We start from the raw sequence: 21834 nt of genomic DNA on the forward strand, positions 1-21834 counted from the left end.
AGGGCTCTTCCGTGTATTCCTATGTTGCGGAGTTTGGTGTGCAGAGAGCTGTGGAAGACCATGTCGAAAGCTGCTGAGAGGTCAAGGAGTATGAATGCTGCGGTGTGGCTGCAGTCTAGGAGTAATCGGATGTTGATGGCTGTCAGGACTGCTGTCTCCGTGCTGTGATTGCTGCGGAAGCCGAACTGGGAACCGTCCAGGGAGTTGTTGGCCTCGATGAAATTCCATAGTTGTGGGTGTATTGCTTTCTCTAGTACTTTGGTGGGGTACGGTAGCAGCGAGATGGGCTTAGAGTTATTTGTGCTCCCACAGATCAAGCAAAGGATGCCAATTTAGGGGCTTATTAACAAGCCCCTTAAGCTATTGTAGCATCACTTTTTGTAACGCTGAGGCAGCATAATCAGCACCTACACTGTGTCACATTTAAAAAGTGGTGCAATGGGTCCATTGTGCCAGTTTTTAAAGCCCTGTGTCACTTATACCCGCGCCAGGTATAATGTAGGCAGGGTGGGCATTCCCACATCAAAAGCCACGCAGAACTGGCACAGTGAAATTTACTACATTTCACTGCGCCATTCTATGCCTTCATATTGTCACATTTTTAACACCTGCTCAGAGCAGGGGTTAAAGTGACACTGGGCTTTGTACCATGGGACCCTCCTCACACTGCTGGAGTAGCATCAGATTACTGACGCTACTCCAGCACTGCGCCACTTTTGCGCCAGCAGATGCACCAGAATTTTTGGCACATATGTGTCATAAATACAGCACTACCATGGCGTCGTTAAGGGGTCCAGGGCTGGGGCAAGAAAACTGGCGCATCAATGCTGATGCGCCAGTTTCTAAGTAAGGCCCTTAATATTTGGCTTCCAACTTCAAATTCTTTCACACGTACAGACCATTTTAAAACTTTCTATTTTCAATTTAGCTTTTTCTGTATATGTATTTTATTAATCCCCTAATACTGTTCAATCTTCTAAACAGTCAAGACTCCGTAGCCGGCATAAGGGACCCCGTGTGGTCCCTGGACCACAGGTTAAGAACGTGGTTCCACAGCATCCAGCGGCAGTGTTCAGGACATCTGAAACCAAACATCCATTCAACCAAACCTGCAAATCAATGTACAAGTACTCAAAGAACCTGCCACCTGTGCAGGCTGTACCTGCTGGAGGCTGTTTACTTTGAAGTAGAAACAAAAACTGAGGTTGCCATGGAATGGTGTTTTGTTAGTACCTTTGTTAAACCGTAAGCACACCTTCACAGCGCCTAGGACTCCATCGACGGCGAGAGAGATCCAAGCCGAGTCGCCATGGCTGTACCATACTCCTATTTTGACAAAAACAATTTAAACCAAAACAGGTAGGAGCGATCTTGGAGTTGTGTGACTATAGGTGCACAGGTTAATAATTGTAAAGAACAAGGTCGCTTGGCATATTACTATTTAGTTGAGCACTGACTGGCGAATGGCGTAAAAAATAACAAGAGAAAACGTTTTATATGGAGCACGAATGCTTACAACACTCAGCGCGTGTCCGTCCTACTTGTGGAAATGAATGACAGCGCTGGCCAGACAGGCGGGTCTGAGAATTCATTTTATTTTGAGTAATGGATTATTGGATCCCTGGTAATTCATTTCTGACTGGCCGCAGATTCAAAAGGCTTGTATTCCAAGCCAGCCCCGCATCGTGGTTTCACTTTCTAACGTTCCCAAGGCAACTATACCTGTTACTTTGGTTTCTTTTTTTCTCATTGGTTAGTTCTTCCGTTTTCCCGTTTCTCTCGCTTACCCTGGCTCTCCCACTGCTATCATCCCTGCCCTGAAGAATGTAACAAGCTGCTCTGTTTTGAAATCAGTGCGCTATATTCTTCTCACGCTTTACTGACTCCATTTTTTCAGTTTCTGGAAAATCAGTAATTTGAAGCAATCTCATGCAGCATATTGAGTTGTTTATTAGAATAGCGCTTCAATCAGGTGTCGCCAAGTAGGGACATGAAACGCCCAGCCTTGAATTGGGTTCTCCATTACCCTTTCGGGGCACTTCTTCATAGGGTGTTGGATGGAGTAGAGTTTGGCCTACAATGGAGGTGCTGTGCGAGGTGTAAGAGGTTCAAAGAAGTGCTTCAAACATGGCCTGGCGGGCATCACTGAACATAATCATGAGATGCTGCGGAGAGCGCCGCACATGCTTACTTAAGGTTTACTATGTCTATAGCATCTATATGCTGGTAAAGAGGACCCACCATACCATCCCATGTTCTGAAGGACTAGACATCCCGGAACTTTGTATTTCACACAACGCTACTGAATTGTGGTTGATGTTTGTTTTCTTTTTGTTTAATGAATAACGACAAAATGAAATGTGTGTGTTGTGTCTCACTTGAGGTTAGGTGTATCTATTGCTAGGACTCGAGGACTAGATGAGGGTCAGACCTTCTAACAAATAAAATGATAGAGCCTTAACATGGTGCACTTTCTTTTTCACATCCTGTATACTCAAAGCTTATTTGATGTGCCTGCTGATCAGACATAGGTGCCAACTCATACCTCAGCTTACTATGTAGACTCTGCCCATAACGGTGGTTCCAGAACCCAACATATGTACACTGTTCATATTTATACTCGGTTAACAAAATACCTTACTCAAAAGGAAATGGATGGTCCTGATATCAGGTGGTAGGGTTTGGTACAACATTTAAGTTGAAATATTGACCTGCAGCAGTATCAACTACTAGATAATGCTTTGCACGGTATCGTGATAGTAAATACAGATGATGGTAAAATAGTCAATCCACACTTCCCGATGTATGCTTACTCTAACAAGATTGTGCAAATTAATATCATGCAGTCTATACTGTCGTAGATATATATTTTTGTATTCAGTATTTGACATAAAATGAAGGGGAGGACCTTGGCCGTCTCTCTAGTTACAGGTAACACGCTGATCCAACTATTTACAACACCACAGTCATTCCATTAATCTCCTAATCTTTGATCAATTAATTACTTTGTGAGGCATTCCCCACTCACTAATAAACCCACAACTCTCTTGCTTAATACACAGATTTTGTTTTCTTTCATCTTCACTCCAGGATTTGCTCTTATTGGGCCTACTCCACCCCTCTAAACTTACTTGCAGGGAGAGGAGACACACCTCCAGTCTGGGTCCAGGAAGTGAATCATATCTTCTTCAGATTTTGGTTCTGTTCAGTCTTCATCTGTCCCACCTGAAATAGTCAGTCTCTAGGGATGGAGACTGCAGTGTCAACACTTGGAGCTTTCTGGCGAAGCTGCATTGAGGGTCAATAATACCTGCCCCTGTCTACATACCAAGCATACTCTTATCATTGGGTTTTGTTTCAGACTTGGTCTCTATCTCATGAGGTCCCTTGTTTATTCTGTCCACCTTTCTAGATCCTAGAGTTTTGTTGGAAGGGTTCCATAAGGCAACCAGCTGTGGCTGCCGTGATGGTTTAGTGGGCTGAGATCAAGACATTCCACATGCCTAGGAACGGGGAGTAGGTGAAGATGTTCTGGATCATTTGGGGATCTGGGGCCCCTGGTTTGTTCAGAGCCCTATTTATCTGTTCTACCACAAGTGCTAGTCGTACAGGCCAGTCTTTCCGTTGGCCCAAAGATTTTGTGCCAGTTCCACTTGGATAAGGTGGTGGTTTTGGCAGCATTCTAGCGTACTATTTGTCTTGGAGGTGAGGCAGAGGGGTGTTTAGTACAGCTGTACTGGTTTACCTCACATGGTTACTCCCTTCTGGGTAAATTAAGCTTTGTTTGTCAGGTTTGGGCCAGTGAAGAAGTGGTGGAAGCCAACCACATCTTCCTCCCAAGGACATGATTCAGGACCCTCATTTACCCTGCATACTTTCTGAGTGGCTCGGTCCTGCCTCCTGTCGTTAGGTTGACTCTTGAGTTCAGCATCTGGTTTTCTTTTGCTCTTATGTCTGTTGGTGGTAGGCTTCAATGTTCACTTTTAATCAGCATTTTCAGCTTCAGGTCAGGATAAGGCAGGTATAGCTCTGAGGAGAGCCATTTTGGCAGCAGCTGAGTCATGATTTTTCATCCTTATTTAATAAAGTTTACAGGTGTTGCAGCTGATGTTATTGTGGGGTTTTATATGTTGGGACATGCCTCAACCATAGTGCTGATGATGAGGAGACATGCACTAATGCCTCTATTAGATATGTTAATCTCCATTACACCTAGTCTCCTCTAGTTTGTTACATTCCTGCATTGCAATTGCAGTGGTTTGAGGTGCTTCATGGTATAGCACAGGAAGTGTGTCTCCTCTCCTCAGAGCACATAGGCTGAGAGAGGGTGGAACTAGACCGGATGGGGAGACAATATAAAAGGGAAACAGACTTTTCTATACAGAGCCTGGGGCTTCATTAGTCTGGTGGCGAACCAGCAGGCCTCATGAGATATAAATGTAACAAGGATGAGAAGACCAGATGTAATGAAGGCCACCGTATGAAATCCAGGCACCAGGATTCTCTAAAATAGATCACCAGTCTCATTCTGCCTTAGTAATCTAAGGCTCGGAGTAATGTGTCAAATACCTTTTATTGCATAATTAATAAAAATCTTTGTGGTCAGCAGTGTACATAAAAGCGTTATTGAGTTAAAATAGGCAGCCAGAAACAACCTTCTGGGTTTCTATTTCACAAAGAGTTAAAACACTGATACCAAGATACGTATTGGAGACCTGCTTAAATAAGATTGTGTCGTTCATCTTGGGAGTAATAAGATGAACTGTCCCCTCAACTCCATGCTGTCCTTAAAGTTCTGCATCTAGGCTGAGCGTGAAGCAGCATTAACATTGTTTCTTAGTCATGAGCTAATTAGCTCCACAGTAATTGGTGCTTGCTTTAAAAGATGTTCAGCTTTTAATATGAATTTTGCCATGCATGCATGCCATGTGCTGTGGTGTCAGCCCTTTGAGACAAAATAGGATAGCTTGTCGACACTATCTAATGCCATTGGAGATAAACAAGTTTTTGAGGTACAGTTTCCGTCAGGGTAACAGTGCAGGGCATATGCACAGAAGGTGTAAGAAGTCTTCCTGATGGTATGCACATAGCCTGCATTTCCCATTGTGTGAGGGTTTGAGCCATTTTGGAACTGCGTCCTGTAAGGGGAGTTGTCCAAACCTGGCGTGCAGCATCTTTGTTTTCAGAGATTTATTTAGTATTACTCCCAGGTACGGCTGTGCTGTTTGCACCTTGTACATGTTTATCGTCTATACATGAGTGGGATCGTAACCTGAACTTGTCTTTGTCCTTACTCCATGATAGCTGCTTGATTTGTTTGTTTATTAGCTGCTTGAATGATTTATGCAGTAAGGACTTTTGCCAGAGCTCTTCTGCCTGCAGTTACTTTATTGCCAAGACGATTTTGTCAGACCATGAGTTTGAGACATTCGGCATGTTCAGGCCTGTTTCCACCCAGATAAGTGCTTTACGTATGTTTGGGGGCGCCTGTCTTAGTAGAGAGGCATATTTGAGGATAGCTCTATTCTGTACCAAGGCTTGGTTTTGTAGCCTGAATTCCAATCTGTCTTGTGCCGGTGAGGAACTGTATGGCAGGTGGAAAAGAAAGCAGAAAACTTTACTCTGGGCAGTATTCAAGAAATCATTAAACTTGCCAGGGTAAATTTCTAGACCGTATACCAGGGAGGGGAGGAACTTTGCCTTGATCACCGTGAGGAGCGGGCTCCAGGCTGGACTTTGCAGATTCATAGATAGTTCTTGAAGAGCTGCAATTTGCGATGACACTCTGGCTTTCAAGGTGTTTAAATGCAAGCAGTGAGACCACTGCTCCTGCAACCTGACCCCCAAATATGTGTAACTGCTACTTCTGCAGGTTTCCACAGAGCCACTGCTTTTTCTTAATTGCATGCTTGCCGAAGATGACTACCTTGGTTTTCTCCAGGTTTAACAGCAGTATGTTGGACTTGTGGTACTGATCTAGGGTATGTAGCAGTTTTTGGAGCCCCGTGCCTGAAAGATTCAGCAGAATGTTGTTGTCTGCGTATAGTAGTGCTGATAGGAGTTGGTGGCCCAGTTTGGTGGGGTGGGAAGTGGAAGAGTTCAATTGTGCGCACATATCTGCAGGATGTAAATTGGATAGCATCGGGGCTAGTACGCAGCCTTGCTTCACGCCTCTTTCTATAGGAATTTTAATAGACACGCTTCCATTGCTGCCAACTTTTACCCTGACCCAGTTGTCAGAATATAAAATCTGAATTCCTCTTAACAGATTTGGTGGAATATTGAGATCTACTAACTTCTTCCATAGTCTGTGCCATTCCACACAGTCAAAAGCTTTAGATCGGTCCACAAAGCAGGTGTACAAGGTCATTTACTTTTTTGTACATTTTTCTGCCAACATTGCTAGTGATGCCAGGTTGTCAGAGGTGCCGTTTGAAGGCTGTTTGAAGGACAAAAGCCTGTTTGGTTCAGTGGAATTAGATTCAGTTTGACCGCCCAGTCTTTCAGTTCCGATAACAGGCAATCCGCAAATATTTTTGCATCAGTGTCGAGAAGAGCGATCAAAAGATAGCTGTCTGGGTTCTCATAGGGGTCTTTCTTGTTGATGGGATGGAGAATTGCCCCTTTCCAGGAATCAGGGATTTTGTTTTCTGAGACGCAGGCATGAACTTGTTGCAAAGCTGGTTAGACCAAAATTCTGGATCGTTCTTTAAGACCCCCACAGGGAGGTGGTTTGGACCGGGGGCCCCATTAGTTCTACAGTGTCTAAGGTGTCCCTCAATCTTTTGTACTTTGGAGGATTGGGGATTCAGTTCTTTATTTGAGCTAGAGTTGCGTTCTGCCACTTCCTGACAACTGTATAGTTTGGAGATTTACTTGATCCACTTTACCTCTGGCACAGTGTTACTTAGGGTTGATTGACAATGGCCCACAGGGGGCAACTGTTCTTTTGTTTACACGCCTCAACAACTTTGATCCATTCCTGGTCACCGTGTGCCTGCTTTGCCTACCAGATTGCCTTCTTTAATTTCTTCCTTAATTCGTAGAAGGCCCCAATTTGGCCGGTGTCAATGTCCTTAGGGCTCTTGCTGCTTTGTTGAGCAGTTGCCTTTGTTGCTTTAGGGATTGTGTGAACCATTGATTTTTATTCCGTGGAGGACCAACACTGTGCCTCTGTATGGAAGCTAGGGGGTTCCTTAGTGATGTTAAAGTTGCTTCCCATTTGGTGATTGTGTCCAGCTGGGCCCCTAAATTGGGTAATGAGCTTGTTTTCCATGCCTCATATTTCTCCATACACATGTTTGACCATCTTATGTGGTGTAAATGGCTTCCGGGATCCTGTGACCCTATATTGTGCACCTGTGCCATATAATGGTTTTTGTTCATGATTTCCATAACTTGCGGATGATGATCACTTTCACATCTAACTTCTATGCTAAAGACATTAATGAACTTAAAGAATGCCATAGATGCAAATGTGTAATCTAGGGTGCTTGCCGATTTCTTTGATTTGTGTGTTGGGTTCATTGGGCAGTCTGTGGGGAATCGACCGTTCAAGGCCCTTAGTCCAAATGCCTCTAAATCTCTCACCAGAGGATGATCACATTTGTCCATGCCCCTGAAGTGTGATACTTGCTGCGGAATGCCCAGGCACTGATCCAAGACTCCTTCTCTGTTGTTTCTTTTCCCATGATTGGCCATGTTTAGGTTGAAGTCGCCTGTGATGAGCCAGGAGCCGACCCTGTATGAGGCTTTTAGAGATAGCAATTCATTTTCCGTGGTGTCTAATAGGCGCTATTTGTGAGTCACATAGGGGTTGATATAAATCTTTAATATTATGACCGATGTTGATGCCCCTTCCAATAGCCAGTTTTCTATGATGATAGCTAACATGCGGCCTGGAAGCTGGTCAATGCTTCTTGCCTATAAAGAATTATTTGTGGTTATGTAGGTTGAAAGACCACCCTTGGGCTGCCCTTTGGACTTTGGTTTAGCAGCTGGGCTAAATAATTCTCGGAACCCTGCTAATGGATTTTCAGCCACTCTTCAGGTTTCTTGTAGACAGATGATGTCAAAATTTCTCAAAAAGGATTCCAGGTTTCAGCCCTGAGCAAATTTGGTAGCCCCGCTATGTTCCAAGATATTACTTTTGTAATGCCCAGCACATATTTGGGCAGCTTTCTAAAGTTTGAGATTTTTTTGGTATTGCTGGGATCCCACTTCCACCTTGGGGTGCAGGAGTGCATCAGGATTGATGGGAGAATTTGTTCCAACTGATTTCCTCTTTTTGCAGGTCCACTTCCTGTCCTGGTCTTGTCACAGGATGTTCCTGTGCGATGGAGATTATGAAATCTCTTGGCCGGGTGATAAAGGTGAAGGATGCCCCCTTGGCATCCTGTAAGATTGATCTCTGGTTGACAGCCATGGGGTTTGCTGTCCGTGTTCCATCACATTTTCCCATGGCTCCTTAAGGGATGAGGAATGTTGAATACTTTCCTTTGTTTACTTCTTTAAGCTCTATACCCCAGAGTTTGAATACATCTGACTTTGATAATAGCAACTGCAATATTTCTGCGCTGCTGGAGCGGACTTCCGTGCACTCGTTTGATTCGCCCTTACTTTGTGCTAGAAAGGCTAACTACTCGAGATCTTTACTGTTTAATTGATCCAGCCCTGGGATGGCATTGCAGATTCTCATGATGTTGCCTCTGTTTTGGATGTCCCAGGGGCCCTGAGATTTATATGTTGGATGAAAGATTATGGAATGAGTGCCCCTATCCTTTGAATCCAATGGATGATAGGGTGCAGTCGTGAGGCCCTTTGTGAAGTGCAGAGCTGATGTGATTTCGGCATCTGTACTTTTCCTTTGCTCTTCCAGGGTGAGTGCTTGATATGTGGGATTTGTACTGATAAGACGGGCAGTTGTCTTTGTGATGGTCCCCGGTGGTCTTGGCACCCAAGATAAAAATCCCATTGCGGAGTGATCGTTTGATTGTTCCCTTGTTTCCTCAAGGGTGACCCCAAGACGGGAGTCATGGGGTGGGGGTCGCATATGTATCAAGTTGGACATGGTTCTTGTCGGGCTCCATCACACTGGTTAAAATGGGTTGTGCCCTGTGAAAGGTAGTGGAGCGTGGTTTCCCCGCTGGATCATCCCGGGACCCAGAAGTTGAGATCTGTATGAATGTACCAGGAGGTGCCAGCTGTGGGTGGGCATTTGATCTGGGGCAGTTTGGTTGTAGTCCTTTGGGCCGGTCAGTTGCTGCTGTATTACCAAGGACCCTCTGGTTCATACTTCCTTCTGACGCAAGTCCTTCCTCTTTCTGAGGATTGTTACCAGTCTGTGGCCTCAGTGTCCGAACTTTGGTGGCTTTCAATTGGGTGGGAGGTAAAGATTTTGTCAATTCCACTTTGCTATTTGACTCTTTTTTTAAATTCTCTCTCAAGGAGTTATCGCTGCAGTTTTTGTGCAAAGGATGGGGTTTGTTTTCCTGACCCGTAAATGATTTTCTGTGCATTTTCCTTAGACGTTTCTTGTTTTTCCTGGACAGAAGTGGAAGAAAAGGACCTTCTTCTAGGTTGTGCACTTTTTTTGGGCTTCCAACTATTACTCCTAGCATCTGTTCTAAGCTTACTTCTGCCTGTGTTGCAACATTTGGCACTTCCTTTTGTGGACTGTTTGTTGTTGCAGGGGTTTGTTGTCCCTGTGGCCACAACCTACATCTCTCCACTGTTTGGCTTCCTGTTTTAAGTTTACTACTATTGGTCGACATGATTGATGGCAATTCTTGTAGATTATCTAGGATTAGGCTGTACTAGCACTGATGAGCCTACGTAGTTGACCCCTTGTCGGCCTCCACATGTGCCTTTTTGACTAGCAAATTTAATCTGTCCAACTTATTGTCAATAGACATCGTAGTGGTTGCCAAGCTTTGAAAGATTTGAATTTGAATGTCCAGTTTATCTGTATTGAAAGTAGTGGTGTTTGTTATGGCTGTGAGGGTTTTGTTTAAAGTGTCCCATCCTGTCAGGAGATGGGTGTCCGAGTCCATATGCCCATGATTTTGCATCATTTCGGATGCATTTTGCATGTTTATGGTGGGCTGGTTATCATTCCTTTTCATGGGTGTGTGTTGGTCACCCCCTTCCCAGGAGTGCAGCTCTTCGTCTTTGTTAAAGACCTCCTCTAAATCCTCCTGCTTAAGAGAGGCCTCCCAGGGGTGGTTGGGCTGGTTCTTCCTTGGGGTTGATAATTTTAATTTTAAAGCCAAGTTTTCCCAGCTAGCTCTTTGGTTTTCTTCTATGCAAAGCCCTTTAGTTGGGAAGTCGTCAGGGACTATGCTTCTGTCCTTTACCACTATGGTGGAGGATAGTGGGATTGCCTGCTTTTGTGGCCGATAGGCAGGCACGGTGCTGTTGTGTAGGAGTTCCAAGCGAGTATGGGCACTTGGGACTGGGAGATCCGGCATTGACTCTTGTGCTGCATTGTTGGAGAGAAGTCCGCCCAGGAGTTGCCCAAAGTGATGCACTGTCACTGAATGATCTCCAGCCAGGGTATGATCTCGGGACTGGTTCTCCAGAGAGTGTCTTGTGAATGGTGATTTTCCCCAGTGGTGTAAGTATTCAGGGATACCTTTAGATCCTCCCTTCACCATCTGGTTTCTTCCTTGTGGCTGCTCCTGGAGAGCACTCCTTTGGATCTGTTGCCCCCTTTGGTGTCACCTTTGTAATGGGTTGGGGCCTAGAGGCTTGCTTCATTTTCACCCCTTTGGCGTCCCCCCCCCCCCCCCATTTGTTCGGGGCTGCCTTCCCTCTCAAATTTTGTACCCTGTCATGAGCCATTAAGAGGAGGGAGCTGCGAGTCCTCATACTCTCCCCAAACTCTTCTTCGGCTTCCCCTGTGAGTTCCAATGCCTGCGGGTGCTCCTCCTGCTCCACAGAGTATGAGAATGTGATGGGAAGCAGGAGCCCACCACCCCCCCAAGTTGAGGCAACCCGGCTGCTGCTGCTGTCCCCGAGCTACAGGAATAAAAGGAAGCTAGAGGCCAATGGCGAGCTGGTTTCACTGGTTGCCACGCAAGCTGCACCCAGACCTGGCTCGGCCACTTCTGCGGGGTGGCAGGGCGCACACTCAGCAGCAGCCACCTACTGCTGCCACACTCGTGCTTTGCTAGGCTTGGTAGCAGCACTTACGCTCGCTTGCTGCACTTGCTTGCTGCGCTGGTACCTGCGGCTGTTGCTGTGTCTGCGAAACCTGGGGTGCTGTAGAGCCAGGAGGCTAGAGCAGCCTAGAGAACTCATAGGACAGTTGTAGTCCAGGGATCCAGTGGACATGTGGCATCAAATACATCAACTGTGTCAAATGCTGGGATCCTGTAGTTGTCACACAGTCCTGGAGACCACCGACCTGCACTCTGCAATTTATGAGGTGAAACTCAGCCCCCTCGAGATGGACCACAAGTTGCTTGCTTGCTTCTTGGTAGGGGGGTGCGGTGGGTGGCTCAGCTCAACCAGTGGATTTACCGGCTATAGGATCAGCTGGGTAGTTGTTGTAGCCGTGCTGTTAATGCTGTCGGTGTCCTTAAACTGCCTTCAAACGGCCTTCAAACAGCCACAGCTCGCAGCATGCTTACGGCTCAGTGCGGTGCTCGTGGTTCCTCCTCCCGCATTTCCGCATCTGCATCTCTCTGCGTCTGCAACTTTCTTCTGAGCATCCGGAGTAATGAGGAAGCTGCACCACATTGACTGCATCACCTCTCTACTTACCCTAGGGGTATCATAGTGTGCCTTCCTTAGGCATCTGGGTACAATATGTGGTGAGGTGGTTGTGGGTAATTTTGAGAAGGTATGAGATTCAAGAGTTCAGAGTGTTATGGTTTGCTTAGAAGCCCTGGATATGAAACTTGTATCTGGAAGTTAATCTGGGTCATATCTGGGGCAGAGTCCACCCCTAGATAGTGAACAGGGTCCCATCTTTGCACTAGCACTCCTTTGGGCGACATTCTGGTCCTTCCTGGTCCTCAGCAGCACCCAAAAACCTCTACCGCAACCCTTGCAGCTAGCAAGGCTTGTTTGTGGTATTTCTGCGTGGGAACACCTCTGCAAGCTTCATCGCGACGTGAAACATCTATCTTCCAAAGGAGAAGTTCCTAGTCCTCTTCTTTCTTGCAGAACTCCAAGCTTCTTCCATCCGGAGGCAGCTTCCTTGCACCTTCATCTGGGGTTTCCTGGGCTCCTGCCCCCCCTGGACACTGTCGCGACTATTGGACTTGGTCCCCTTGCCTTGCAGGTCCTCAGGTCTGGAAATCCGTTGTCAGTGCACTGCTGGTGTTTGTTCTTCTTACAGAATCCCCCTATCACGACTATTGTGCTCTCTGGGGGTAGTAGGTGCACTTTACTCCTACTTTTCAGGGTCTTGGGGCGGGGTATCTTGGACACCCTGACTGTTTTCTTACAGTCCCAGCAACCCTCTACAGGCTCCCATAGGTCTGGGGTCCAGTCGTGATTCGCATTCCACTTTTGGAGTATATGGTTTGTGTTGCCCCTATACCTATGCTTGCCTATTGCAACCTATTGTAATTCTACACTGTTTGCATTACTTTTCTTGCTCTTGCTTACCTAATTTTGGTTTGTGTACATATAACTTGTGTATATTACTTACCTTCTCACTGAGGGTACTCACTGAGATACTTTTGGCATATTATCATAAAAATAAAGTACCTTTATTTTTAGTAACTCTGTGTATTGTGTTTTCTTGTGAGATTTTGCATATAAGTGGTATAGTAGGAGCTTTGCATGTCTCCTAGTTCAGCCTAAGCTGCTTTGCCATAGCTACCTTCTATCAGTCTAAGCTGCTAGAAACACCTCTTCTCTACTAATAAGAGATAACTGGACCTGGCACAAGGTGTAAGTACCTTTGGTACCCACTACAGGCCAGCATCCTATATTGGTTGTGCAGCGGTGGGATAAGTACTTGTAACTACTTACCACTTGGTCATTTTGTACTTTTCATAAGAGAATCATATACCAAACAGTTCATTGTATGTACACTTAAACCAAAAAGTTTGCTTTTCTTCTCTAAAACATTTTACAAAGTTCTGAAAAGTTTCTTAAAACGTATAAAAGTTTTCTAAAAAGTTAGAAAAAGTTGTTTTTTTCTCTCTACTTTCAAAAGTTCTAAAACTTTTTATTTCCTCTCCCTATCTCTAAACCTTTTACTATCATGTCTGTGGTAGATTCTGCTCCCAAAACTGTCAATGCTACTTATGACATTTTGAATTACAAGAGCTTAAGGAGTCTCTGCTTAGATAGAGGTTTAGTTATAGGAAAGAACCCTACAAAAGAGTTTCTGTTTAACATGCTTGTTGTAGATGACCAGAACCAAGCTGGCCCATCAAAGGAGAGGTTAGAACATGTAGAAACTTCCCAGTATGATTCAGGAGAGTTCCCGGAGAAGGGTGGGGAGGGTTCTGAACAGGATCTGCCCCCTAGCAGGGCACCTAGTAATGCTGGTAGTAACGGAGGCTCCCATCACAGTAGGGCTTCCTTTATTCCTAGAGGCAGGTTACCAGGGTCCAGACAGTTAGGGACAGGTCCCCCTCTGAAGTTTCCAATTTGTCATCTGTGTCAAAGCATTCCCAACCCACCCACCCTGAGGATAACTTGTTAGAAAGGGAACTCAAAAAGTTCAGGGTTGAAGAGACCAGACTGAAGCTTAAGCAGCAACAGCTGGCCTTAGAATGGTGAATCCCTAGTCATTGAGAAGGAAAGACAGATGTTGGGGTTAGGCCCCCATGGTGGCAGCAGCAGTATTCCTGATAGTAATCCTGTTAGAGAGCATGATTCCAGGAATCTGCACAAGATAGTCCCCCCTCACAAGGAGGGGGATGACATCAACAAGTGGTTTGCTGCGCTTGAGAGGGCCTGTATGGTACAGGGAGTCCCTCAAAGGCAGTGGGCTGCTATTTTGTGGCTATCTTTCAATGGAAAGGGTAGGGATAGGCTCCTTACTGTTAGGGAAATTGAAGCTAACAATTACACAGTATTGAAGGATGCACTCTTGGGTGGATTTGGCTTAACCACTGAACAATACAGGATTAAGTTCAGAGACACCAGAAAAGAGTCCTCTCAAGACTGGACAGATTTTGTGGACTGTTCAGTGAAGGCCTTGGAAGGGTGGTTATATGGCAGTAAGGTATCGGACTATGAAAGCCTGTATAATCTTATTCTGAGAGAGCATATTCTGAACAACTGTGTGTCTGACTTGTTGTACCAATACCTAGTGGACTCGGATCTGACCTCTCCCCAAGAATTGGGAAAGAAGGCAGACAAGTGGGTCAGAACAAGGGTGAACAGAAAAGTTCATACAGGGGGTGACAAGGATGGCAAGAAGAAGGATGGTAAGTCTTCTGACAAGGGTGGGGACAAAAGTAAACACACTGAGTCTTCATCAGGCCCACAAAAATCCTCTGGGGGTGGTGGGTCCAAATCCTCTTCCAAAAATCAACCTAAAAAGCCTTGGTGCTATTTGTGTAAAGTCAAAGGCCATTTGGCAACTGATTCCAGTTGTCCAAAGAAAAACACCAAACCTCCCACCACCACAACCCCTGCTGCAAACTCTAGTGCCCCTAGTAATAGCAGTGGTGGTGGGAAACCTACTAATAGCCAATCCAAGGGTGTAGCTGGGCTCACTATTGGCAATGTAGTTGGGGTTGGTCTTGTTAGGGAGACCACAGAGGCTGTTTTAGTCTCTGAAGGTGCCATTGATTTGGCCACCTTGGTTGCTTGTCCCCTTAATATGGATAAGTACAAGCAACTTCCCCTAATAAATGGTGTTGAGGTTCAGGCCTACAGGGACACAGGAGCCAGTGTAACTATGGTCATAGAGAAACTGGTCCACCCTGAACAACACCTACTTGGTCAGCAGTACCAAGTGACAGACGCTCATAACAACACTCTTAGCCACCCCATGGCTATTGTGAATCTCAACTGTGGGGGGTTACTGGTCCAAAGAAAGTTGTGGTTGCCTCAGATTTACCTGTATACTGTCTACTAGGGAATGATTTAGAGACATCAGCTTGGGCAGAAGTGGAGTTGGAGGCTCATGCAGCAATGCTGGGCATTCCTGGGCATATTTTTGCTTTAACCAGGGCTCAGGCCAAAAAGCAAAAACGACCGGGTAACTTGGATCCTGTAACAATGGACCAAGTGCTCCCTAAAGCTAGGGGTAGCAAGGGTAAATCCCTACCCACTATCCCTCCCTCTACAGAGGATTCCCCTTCTGAGGAAGAGGAATTTCCTCCCTGTGCAGAACCTTCACCAGATGAGCTGGCAGCAGACACTGCTGAGCTTTCGGGTGGAGGGGGGCCTGCCAGGGAAGAGCTGAGTGTGGCACAGCAAACCTGTCCCACATTAGAGGGTCTCAGACAGCAAGCTGTCAAACAGCAAAATGGGGATGTCAGTAAGAGCCATAGAGTTTACTGGGAGGACAACCTCTTGCACACAGAGGCAATGGACCCAAAACCTGGAGCAGCCAGGAGATTGGTCATTTCCCTGCAGTACAGAGAGTTCCTCCTAACCTTTGCACGTGACTTTCCTTTGGCTGGGCATTTGGGCCAAATCAAAACATGGGAAAGACTTGTCCCTTTGTTTCACTGGCCTAGGATGTCAGAGGACACTAAAGATTTTTTCAAATCTTGTGTGACCTGCCAAGACAGTGGCAAGACTGGTGGCACTCCAAAGACCCCCCTAATTCCACTACCTGTGGTTGGGGTGCCCTTTGAAAGTGTAGGAGTTGACATAGTTGGCCCCCTTGACCCTCCTACGGCTTCAGGCAATAGGTTTATCTTGATGGTTGTGGACCATGCCACAAGATATCCTGAAGCAATTCCTCTAAAAAGTGGTTTGTGTTGCCCCTATACCTATGCTTGCCTATTGCAACCTATTGTAATTCTACACTGTTTGCATTACTTTTCTTGCTCTTACTTACCTAATTTTTGTTTCTGTACATATAACTTGTGTATATTACTTACCTTCTTACTGAGAGTACTCACTGAGATACCTTTGGCATATTGTCATAAAAATAAAGTACCTTTATTTTTAGTAACTCTGTGGGGGCACTCAGCAACTCAGAGAGCCCTCACAGAAGCAGGCAGCACCCGCAGAAGTACCCCAACAGGCACTTAGAAGAAGAGTGAACCGGAGTCCACGCGAAGTTACAAAAGGGGGTACCACAACGTCGGAGGATAACTCAGAAGGTTGTGCACTGCAGGACGGAGTGCTGGGGACCCAGGCTGGGCTGTGCACGAAGGAAATCCTGGAAGAGTGCACAGGAGCCAGAGCAGCTGCAAATCACGCGGTACACAGCTTTGCAGTCTAGCGTGGGGAGGCAAGGACTTACCTCCACCAAACTTGGACTGAAGAGTCACTGGACTGTGGGAATCACTTGGACAGAGTTGCTGTGTTCCAGGGACCACGCTCGTCAGGATGAGAGGGGACCCAGAGGACCGGTGATGCAGTCTTTTGGTGCCTGCGTTAGCAGGGGGAAGATTCCGTCAACCCACAGGAGATTTCTTCGGAGCTTCTGGTGCAAGGTAAAGGCAGGCTACCCCCAGAGCATGCACCACCAGGAAACAGTCGAGGTAGCCGGCAGGATTAGGCGCTACAATGTTGCTGGTAGTCGTCTTGCTACTTTGATGCGGTTTTGCAGGCGTCCTGGAGCAGTCAGTGGTCGATCCTTGGTAGAAGGTGAAGAGGGAGATGCAGAGGAACTCTGGTGAGCTCTTGCATTCATTATCTGAAGAATTCCCCAAAGCAGAGACCCTAAATAGCCAGAAAAAGAGGTTTGGCTACCAAGGAAGGAGGATTGGCTACCAAGAGAGGTAAGAGCCTATCAGGAGGAGCCTCTGACGTCACCTGCTGGCACAGGCCACTCCGAGCAGTCCAGTGTGCCACAGAAACCTCTGTTTCCAAGATGGCAGAGGCCTGGGACACACAGGAGGAGCTCTGGGCACCTCCCCTGGGAGGTACTTGTCAGGGGAGTGGTCACTACCCTTTCCTTTGTCCAGTTTTGCACCAGAGCAGGGCTGGGGGATCCCTGAACCGGTGTAGACTGGCTTATGCAGAGATGGGCACCATCTGTGCCCATCAAAGCATTTCCAGAGGCTGGGGGAGGCTACTCCTCCCCAGCCCTTCACACCTATTGCCAAACGGAGAGGGTGTAACACCCTCTCTCAGAGGAAATCCTTTGTTCTGCCTTCCTGGGCCAGGGCTGCCTGGACCCCAGGAGGGCCGAAACCTGTCTGAGGGGTTGGCAGCAGCAGCAGCTGCAGTGGAGACCCCGGAAAGCAGTTTGGCAGTACCCGGGTTCTGTGCTAGAGACCCGGGGGATCATGGAATGGTCCCCCCATTACCAGAATGGTATTGGGGTGACAATTCCATGATCTTAGACATGTTACATGGCCATGTTCGGAGTTACCATTGTGACGCTGTACATAGGTAGTGACCTATGTATAGTGCACACGTGTAATGGTGTCCCCGCACTCACAAAGTCCGGGGAATTTGCCCTGAACGATGTGGGGGCACCTTGGCTAGTGCCAGGGTGCCCACACACTAAGTAACTTGGCACCCAACCTTCACTAAGTGAAGGTTAGACATATAGGTGACTTATAAGTTACTTATGTGCAGTGGTAAAAGGCTGTGAAATAACGTGGATGTTATTTCACACAGTCTGTAGTGGCTGGCCTGTGTAAGAATTGTCAGAGCTCCCTATGGGTGGCAAAAGAAATGCTGCAGCCCATAGGGATCTCCTGGAACCCCAATACTCTAGGTACCTCAGTACCATATACAAGGGAATTATATGAGTGTAACAGTATGCCAATGTGAATTGGTAAATTTAGTCACTAGCCTGTTAGTGACAAATTTGGAAAGCAGAGAGAGCATAACCACTGAGGATCTGGTTAGTAGAGCCTCAGTGAGACAGTTAGGCATCACACAGGGAGCACATACAGGGCACATACTATGAGCACTGGGGCCCTGCCTGGCAGGGTCCCAGTGACACAGACTAAAACAACATACATACAGTGAAATATGGGGGTAACGTGCCAGGCAAGATGGTACTTTCCTACATGTACTATATGCAGGATAGTGCTCTTATTTTCCATGTAATGTGTTTTGTATTTTATTATTGGGTTTAATAAGTGACTTTTGCTTCACACCACAGTGACAGTGTGGTTTCTCTGCTTGAAAAAGTATACAATATACTGTAAGCAGGAGTGAGCCAGGTCTTTTCCCTTGCTCTCCTCGAAGGCAGACTCCATGTCAGACTTCCTATTGAATCAATACTTAGGGATAATCATGATTTTTTTAGTGCCTTCAAAAGGAGCTGTTTCACTGCACCATTGGCATGGGGCCAGAGGGGTGTGATTTTTTGGTGTTTGACGTTGAGGCGGACGAGAATTGTATGACCTCTTTGCTGTTAAAGGGTGGGCCATTATTAGATTTGAAGATTTCAGGGATGCCCCACGTTGCAAAGATGTCATCAAGTCATTCTATGACTTTGTCATGGAATGTCGAAGATAGATTTTCCAACAAAGGAAAATGTGAATACTCATCTATGACTACCATGAGATGGTGTTCATTTCCTAGGGACCCAAAAAAGTAAACTGCAACTCTTACCCAAGCTTGGGCAGGAAGAGCAGACATTGTCATTGGGTACCTGACACATTCAGGGGCTGATTTAAGAGCCCCTAGCCATCCTAACAACACATTAGTGTCATTTTTTTACACTAATGTGGTGTTAGATGGCCAAAAATGCCACGCCATATTTACAAAGTGACGCAATGCATGCATCGTGCCACTTTGTAACCCTTTCCACTTCATAATGCCTGTGCCAGGCATAATGTATGCAAAGGGGGCGTTCCCCCGTTGGGGGAGAGTGGGAGGATGATGCAAGGAATTCAAAGAGATTTCCATGCGCCATTCTTTTCAGCACTTTTAACGCCTGTTAAAAAGGGGCATGCCATTGAATACAATGGCCCCCTATGTACGCTGCATAAGTAGCACCAAAATGTTGGCGCTACTCCTGCAGAGTACATCAATAGCATCAACAATAATGATGCTTTTGTCCCCTATCCTGCACCATGGTGCACCGTATTTTAAATACAGCGCACACATGGTGGCAGTAGTGGGGTGCTAAGGGGCTCAAGGAAAGTGGTGCTGCACTGGGTGCAAGGCCACTTTTCTTAAATCAGCCCCTCAATCTCTAAATGCTCTTTTGGTGGCTACAACACCATGGTTTCATTCATGAGCCAGCTCGAAGACCCGCTGTCTTAGGCTTCCAGGTATGACAATTCTCGAGCCTTGTAGTATTATTATTCATTCTTGGTGGCTGCTAACTCCTCCTGTACATTTTTGAACTTTTGGAATTGTACATCATCAGCATGAAAACAGGTACTTCTCCTCCATGATTGTGTGTAATCAGTTCTTTGATTATGTTTATGTCGTTATCTGCATTGGTGGCAGCAAAGATTTGTTCCACTAACCGAGCTGCTGGTGTGATCGATTTCACAATAAAGTTGAGATATGCTGCAGCTGACTTGGATGTCGAACTGTGATGATGCAGCGGCACTTGTGAAAAGTAATCTGCTAGGTTTTTATCCTTCCCCATTTCGTGCACAATCTCATAATTATATTCTTGTAGTCTTAACCCTCCCATCTCTCAATGGAGAGGGCATCTTAGCCTTCGGGTTTCCAAAAATGTAAGCAACACCTGGTGATCTGTGATAATGATGAATAATTTTCTGTACAGGAAAGCATGAAAATAAATGTTTGCAGGCCCACACCATAGCCAGACTCTCTTTGTCTGGCTGAGAGTAAGAACATTGCCTATCAGATAGGCTTTGATTGGCATAGGCTACAAAGTGTCTCTGAGCATTTGGATGGCCATTGTGTTAAGCAATAATTGCCCCAAGCCCTAACACACTCACCTCAACCGTTATTTCAGTATGTAACTTGGGGTCAAAGTAGGCCATTTCCGTTGCATTTTCAATTGCATGTTGTATGTCTTTGAAACTCTGGTTGTATTCGGAGACCACTGGAACGGTACATTTCACTTTGTCAAGTCTCTCAAAGGGGCACTCATGGTAGCAAAATTGTGAATGTACCTTGAGCAATAACTGGCCATGGCTAGAAAGGATCAAAGCATGGCAACATCTTGTGGGGGCGAGTGGATGACAGTGCTTGCACCTTGTTTATGTCTGGAGCTATTCCCCCAACAGAGAACATGTGCCAAAACATTTTTAGTTTGGTGTTGTGAAATTCACACTTTTTGGCATTCAGAGTGAGACCGGCATCAGCGAGTAGCTCGCACACTTGGGTAGGGGCTTGGGTGTGTTCTTTTTTAGTTCTCCCAAAAACCGGTAAGTCATCATTGTAATTGAAAGCATGTGTAACAGGTTGGATCATTTGTGAAATAACATCCTAAAATATCTCAGCAACCGAGGATATTCCAAAACTTAGGGCCAGATTTACAAGGTGCTTAGCACCACATTTACAGCAACATTTTTGCTGCAACTGTGACACTAATGGGCCACTACCATAGCGCCACCTTGTAAACCCTTTGCGCCACATCATGCATAATTAATGTATGATGTATGCAAAGGGGGCATTCCCTCTTTAGAGGGTTGCTAAAAATAACAGTGGAATCTACAAGATTCCATTGCGCCATTTCTAGCATCATTTTTAATGCCTGCATAAAGCAGGCATTAAAATGAGGTTTCCATTGATTTCAATAGGCCTCCTAACACTATACTGGGTTAGCGTCATTTTTTTTACACTAATCCAGTATACCTTTACAGTAGCGTAAAAAAATGACGAAATGACGCTATTGCCCCTAACATGCGCTATGGTGCGCTGTATTGTAAAAACGGCACTACCTTGGTGGCATTTGGGGCCGCAAGAAAAATGGAGCATCTACAGTGATGCTCCACTTTCTTGTAAATATGGCCCTTAGTCTCCTATATCTGAACAAACCAACAGGAGTTAAAAATGTAGTAATGTACCTGCAGCTCTCCTTCAACTCGAGTTGATGGTATCCTTTACTCAGATGAAGGCAGGAAAACACTTTGGCTTAGTTCAATTGCATGATCATATCCGCTATGTGTGGTCAGGTGTCTCTTCCTCTGAATGGCTTTGGTTGCCTGGCACATATCAACGCAAATGTGCACAGCTCCGCTACTGTCCTTTTTGGTACTAATACTATGGGTGAAACCCATGGTGCAGGGCTTGTGGAGCATTTGATGAAGTTATGTTTTAGGAGGGCTTCTAGCTCCTCCTCCACAGTTTCTTATATCACTGAGCAACAGCGTGAATGTTGTCATTGATCTGAAGCTGTACTTTCAGTTTCTTGGGCTTTCCCAGGATGTGAACTAGAATGGGAATTGGCTTGTGATCTCAGACTGAGCACAGAGGTTATAGGCGAGGAATATCAATCCCATGTTAGCAGCAGTGGCAAAACCGGGTATACAGGCACTCGACAAAGTCCCTTGTAGAACATGAAAGGAAGCTAGCACCAACATCTTTCTGTGATGGATTGCCACTAGGAATGACCCTTGGCTTTGCAATGGCTCAGAAGCAGCCCAGGTATATAACTTCATGCTTCATTGAGTGAGGTGAGGCACAGGGAACAGGCTGTTAAAATTTCTACTGGCATGATGTTAATTGACACAACACTATCTATGATGAAAGTTATTGAATGATCGTTCACTTTCAACTTGTTTTTGGGACAGTGTCCAAATGATGTTTCTTGCTCTGTTTGGTGGGCCTTCTTTGAACTGT

At 45.9% G+C, this 21834-nt stretch overlaps 1 protein-coding gene across 1 annotated transcript in view; it reads left to right on the plus strand.

Moving 5' to 3' along the window:
* Positions 1 to 1218: 1218 nt before the first annotated feature.
* The window catches only part of CIMIP5 (ciliary microtubule inner protein 5), a 102721-nt gene continuing 82105 nt past the window's right edge, over positions 1219 to 21834 (plus strand). The window contains exon 1 of the mRNA XM_069235937.1: positions 1219 to 1359. Coding sequence (XP_069092038.1) covers positions 1310 to 1359 — 50 coding nt within the window. The 5' untranslated portion in view covers positions 1219 to 1309. The remainder of the gene's footprint in view (positions 1360 to 21834) is intronic.

This window comes from Pleurodeles waltl, chromosome 5, assembly GCF_031143425.1.
Source record: "Pleurodeles waltl isolate 20211129_DDA chromosome 5, aPleWal1.hap1.20221129, whole genome shotgun sequence".
NCBI lineage: Eukaryota > Metazoa > Chordata > Amphibia > Caudata > Salamandridae > Pleurodeles > Pleurodeles waltl.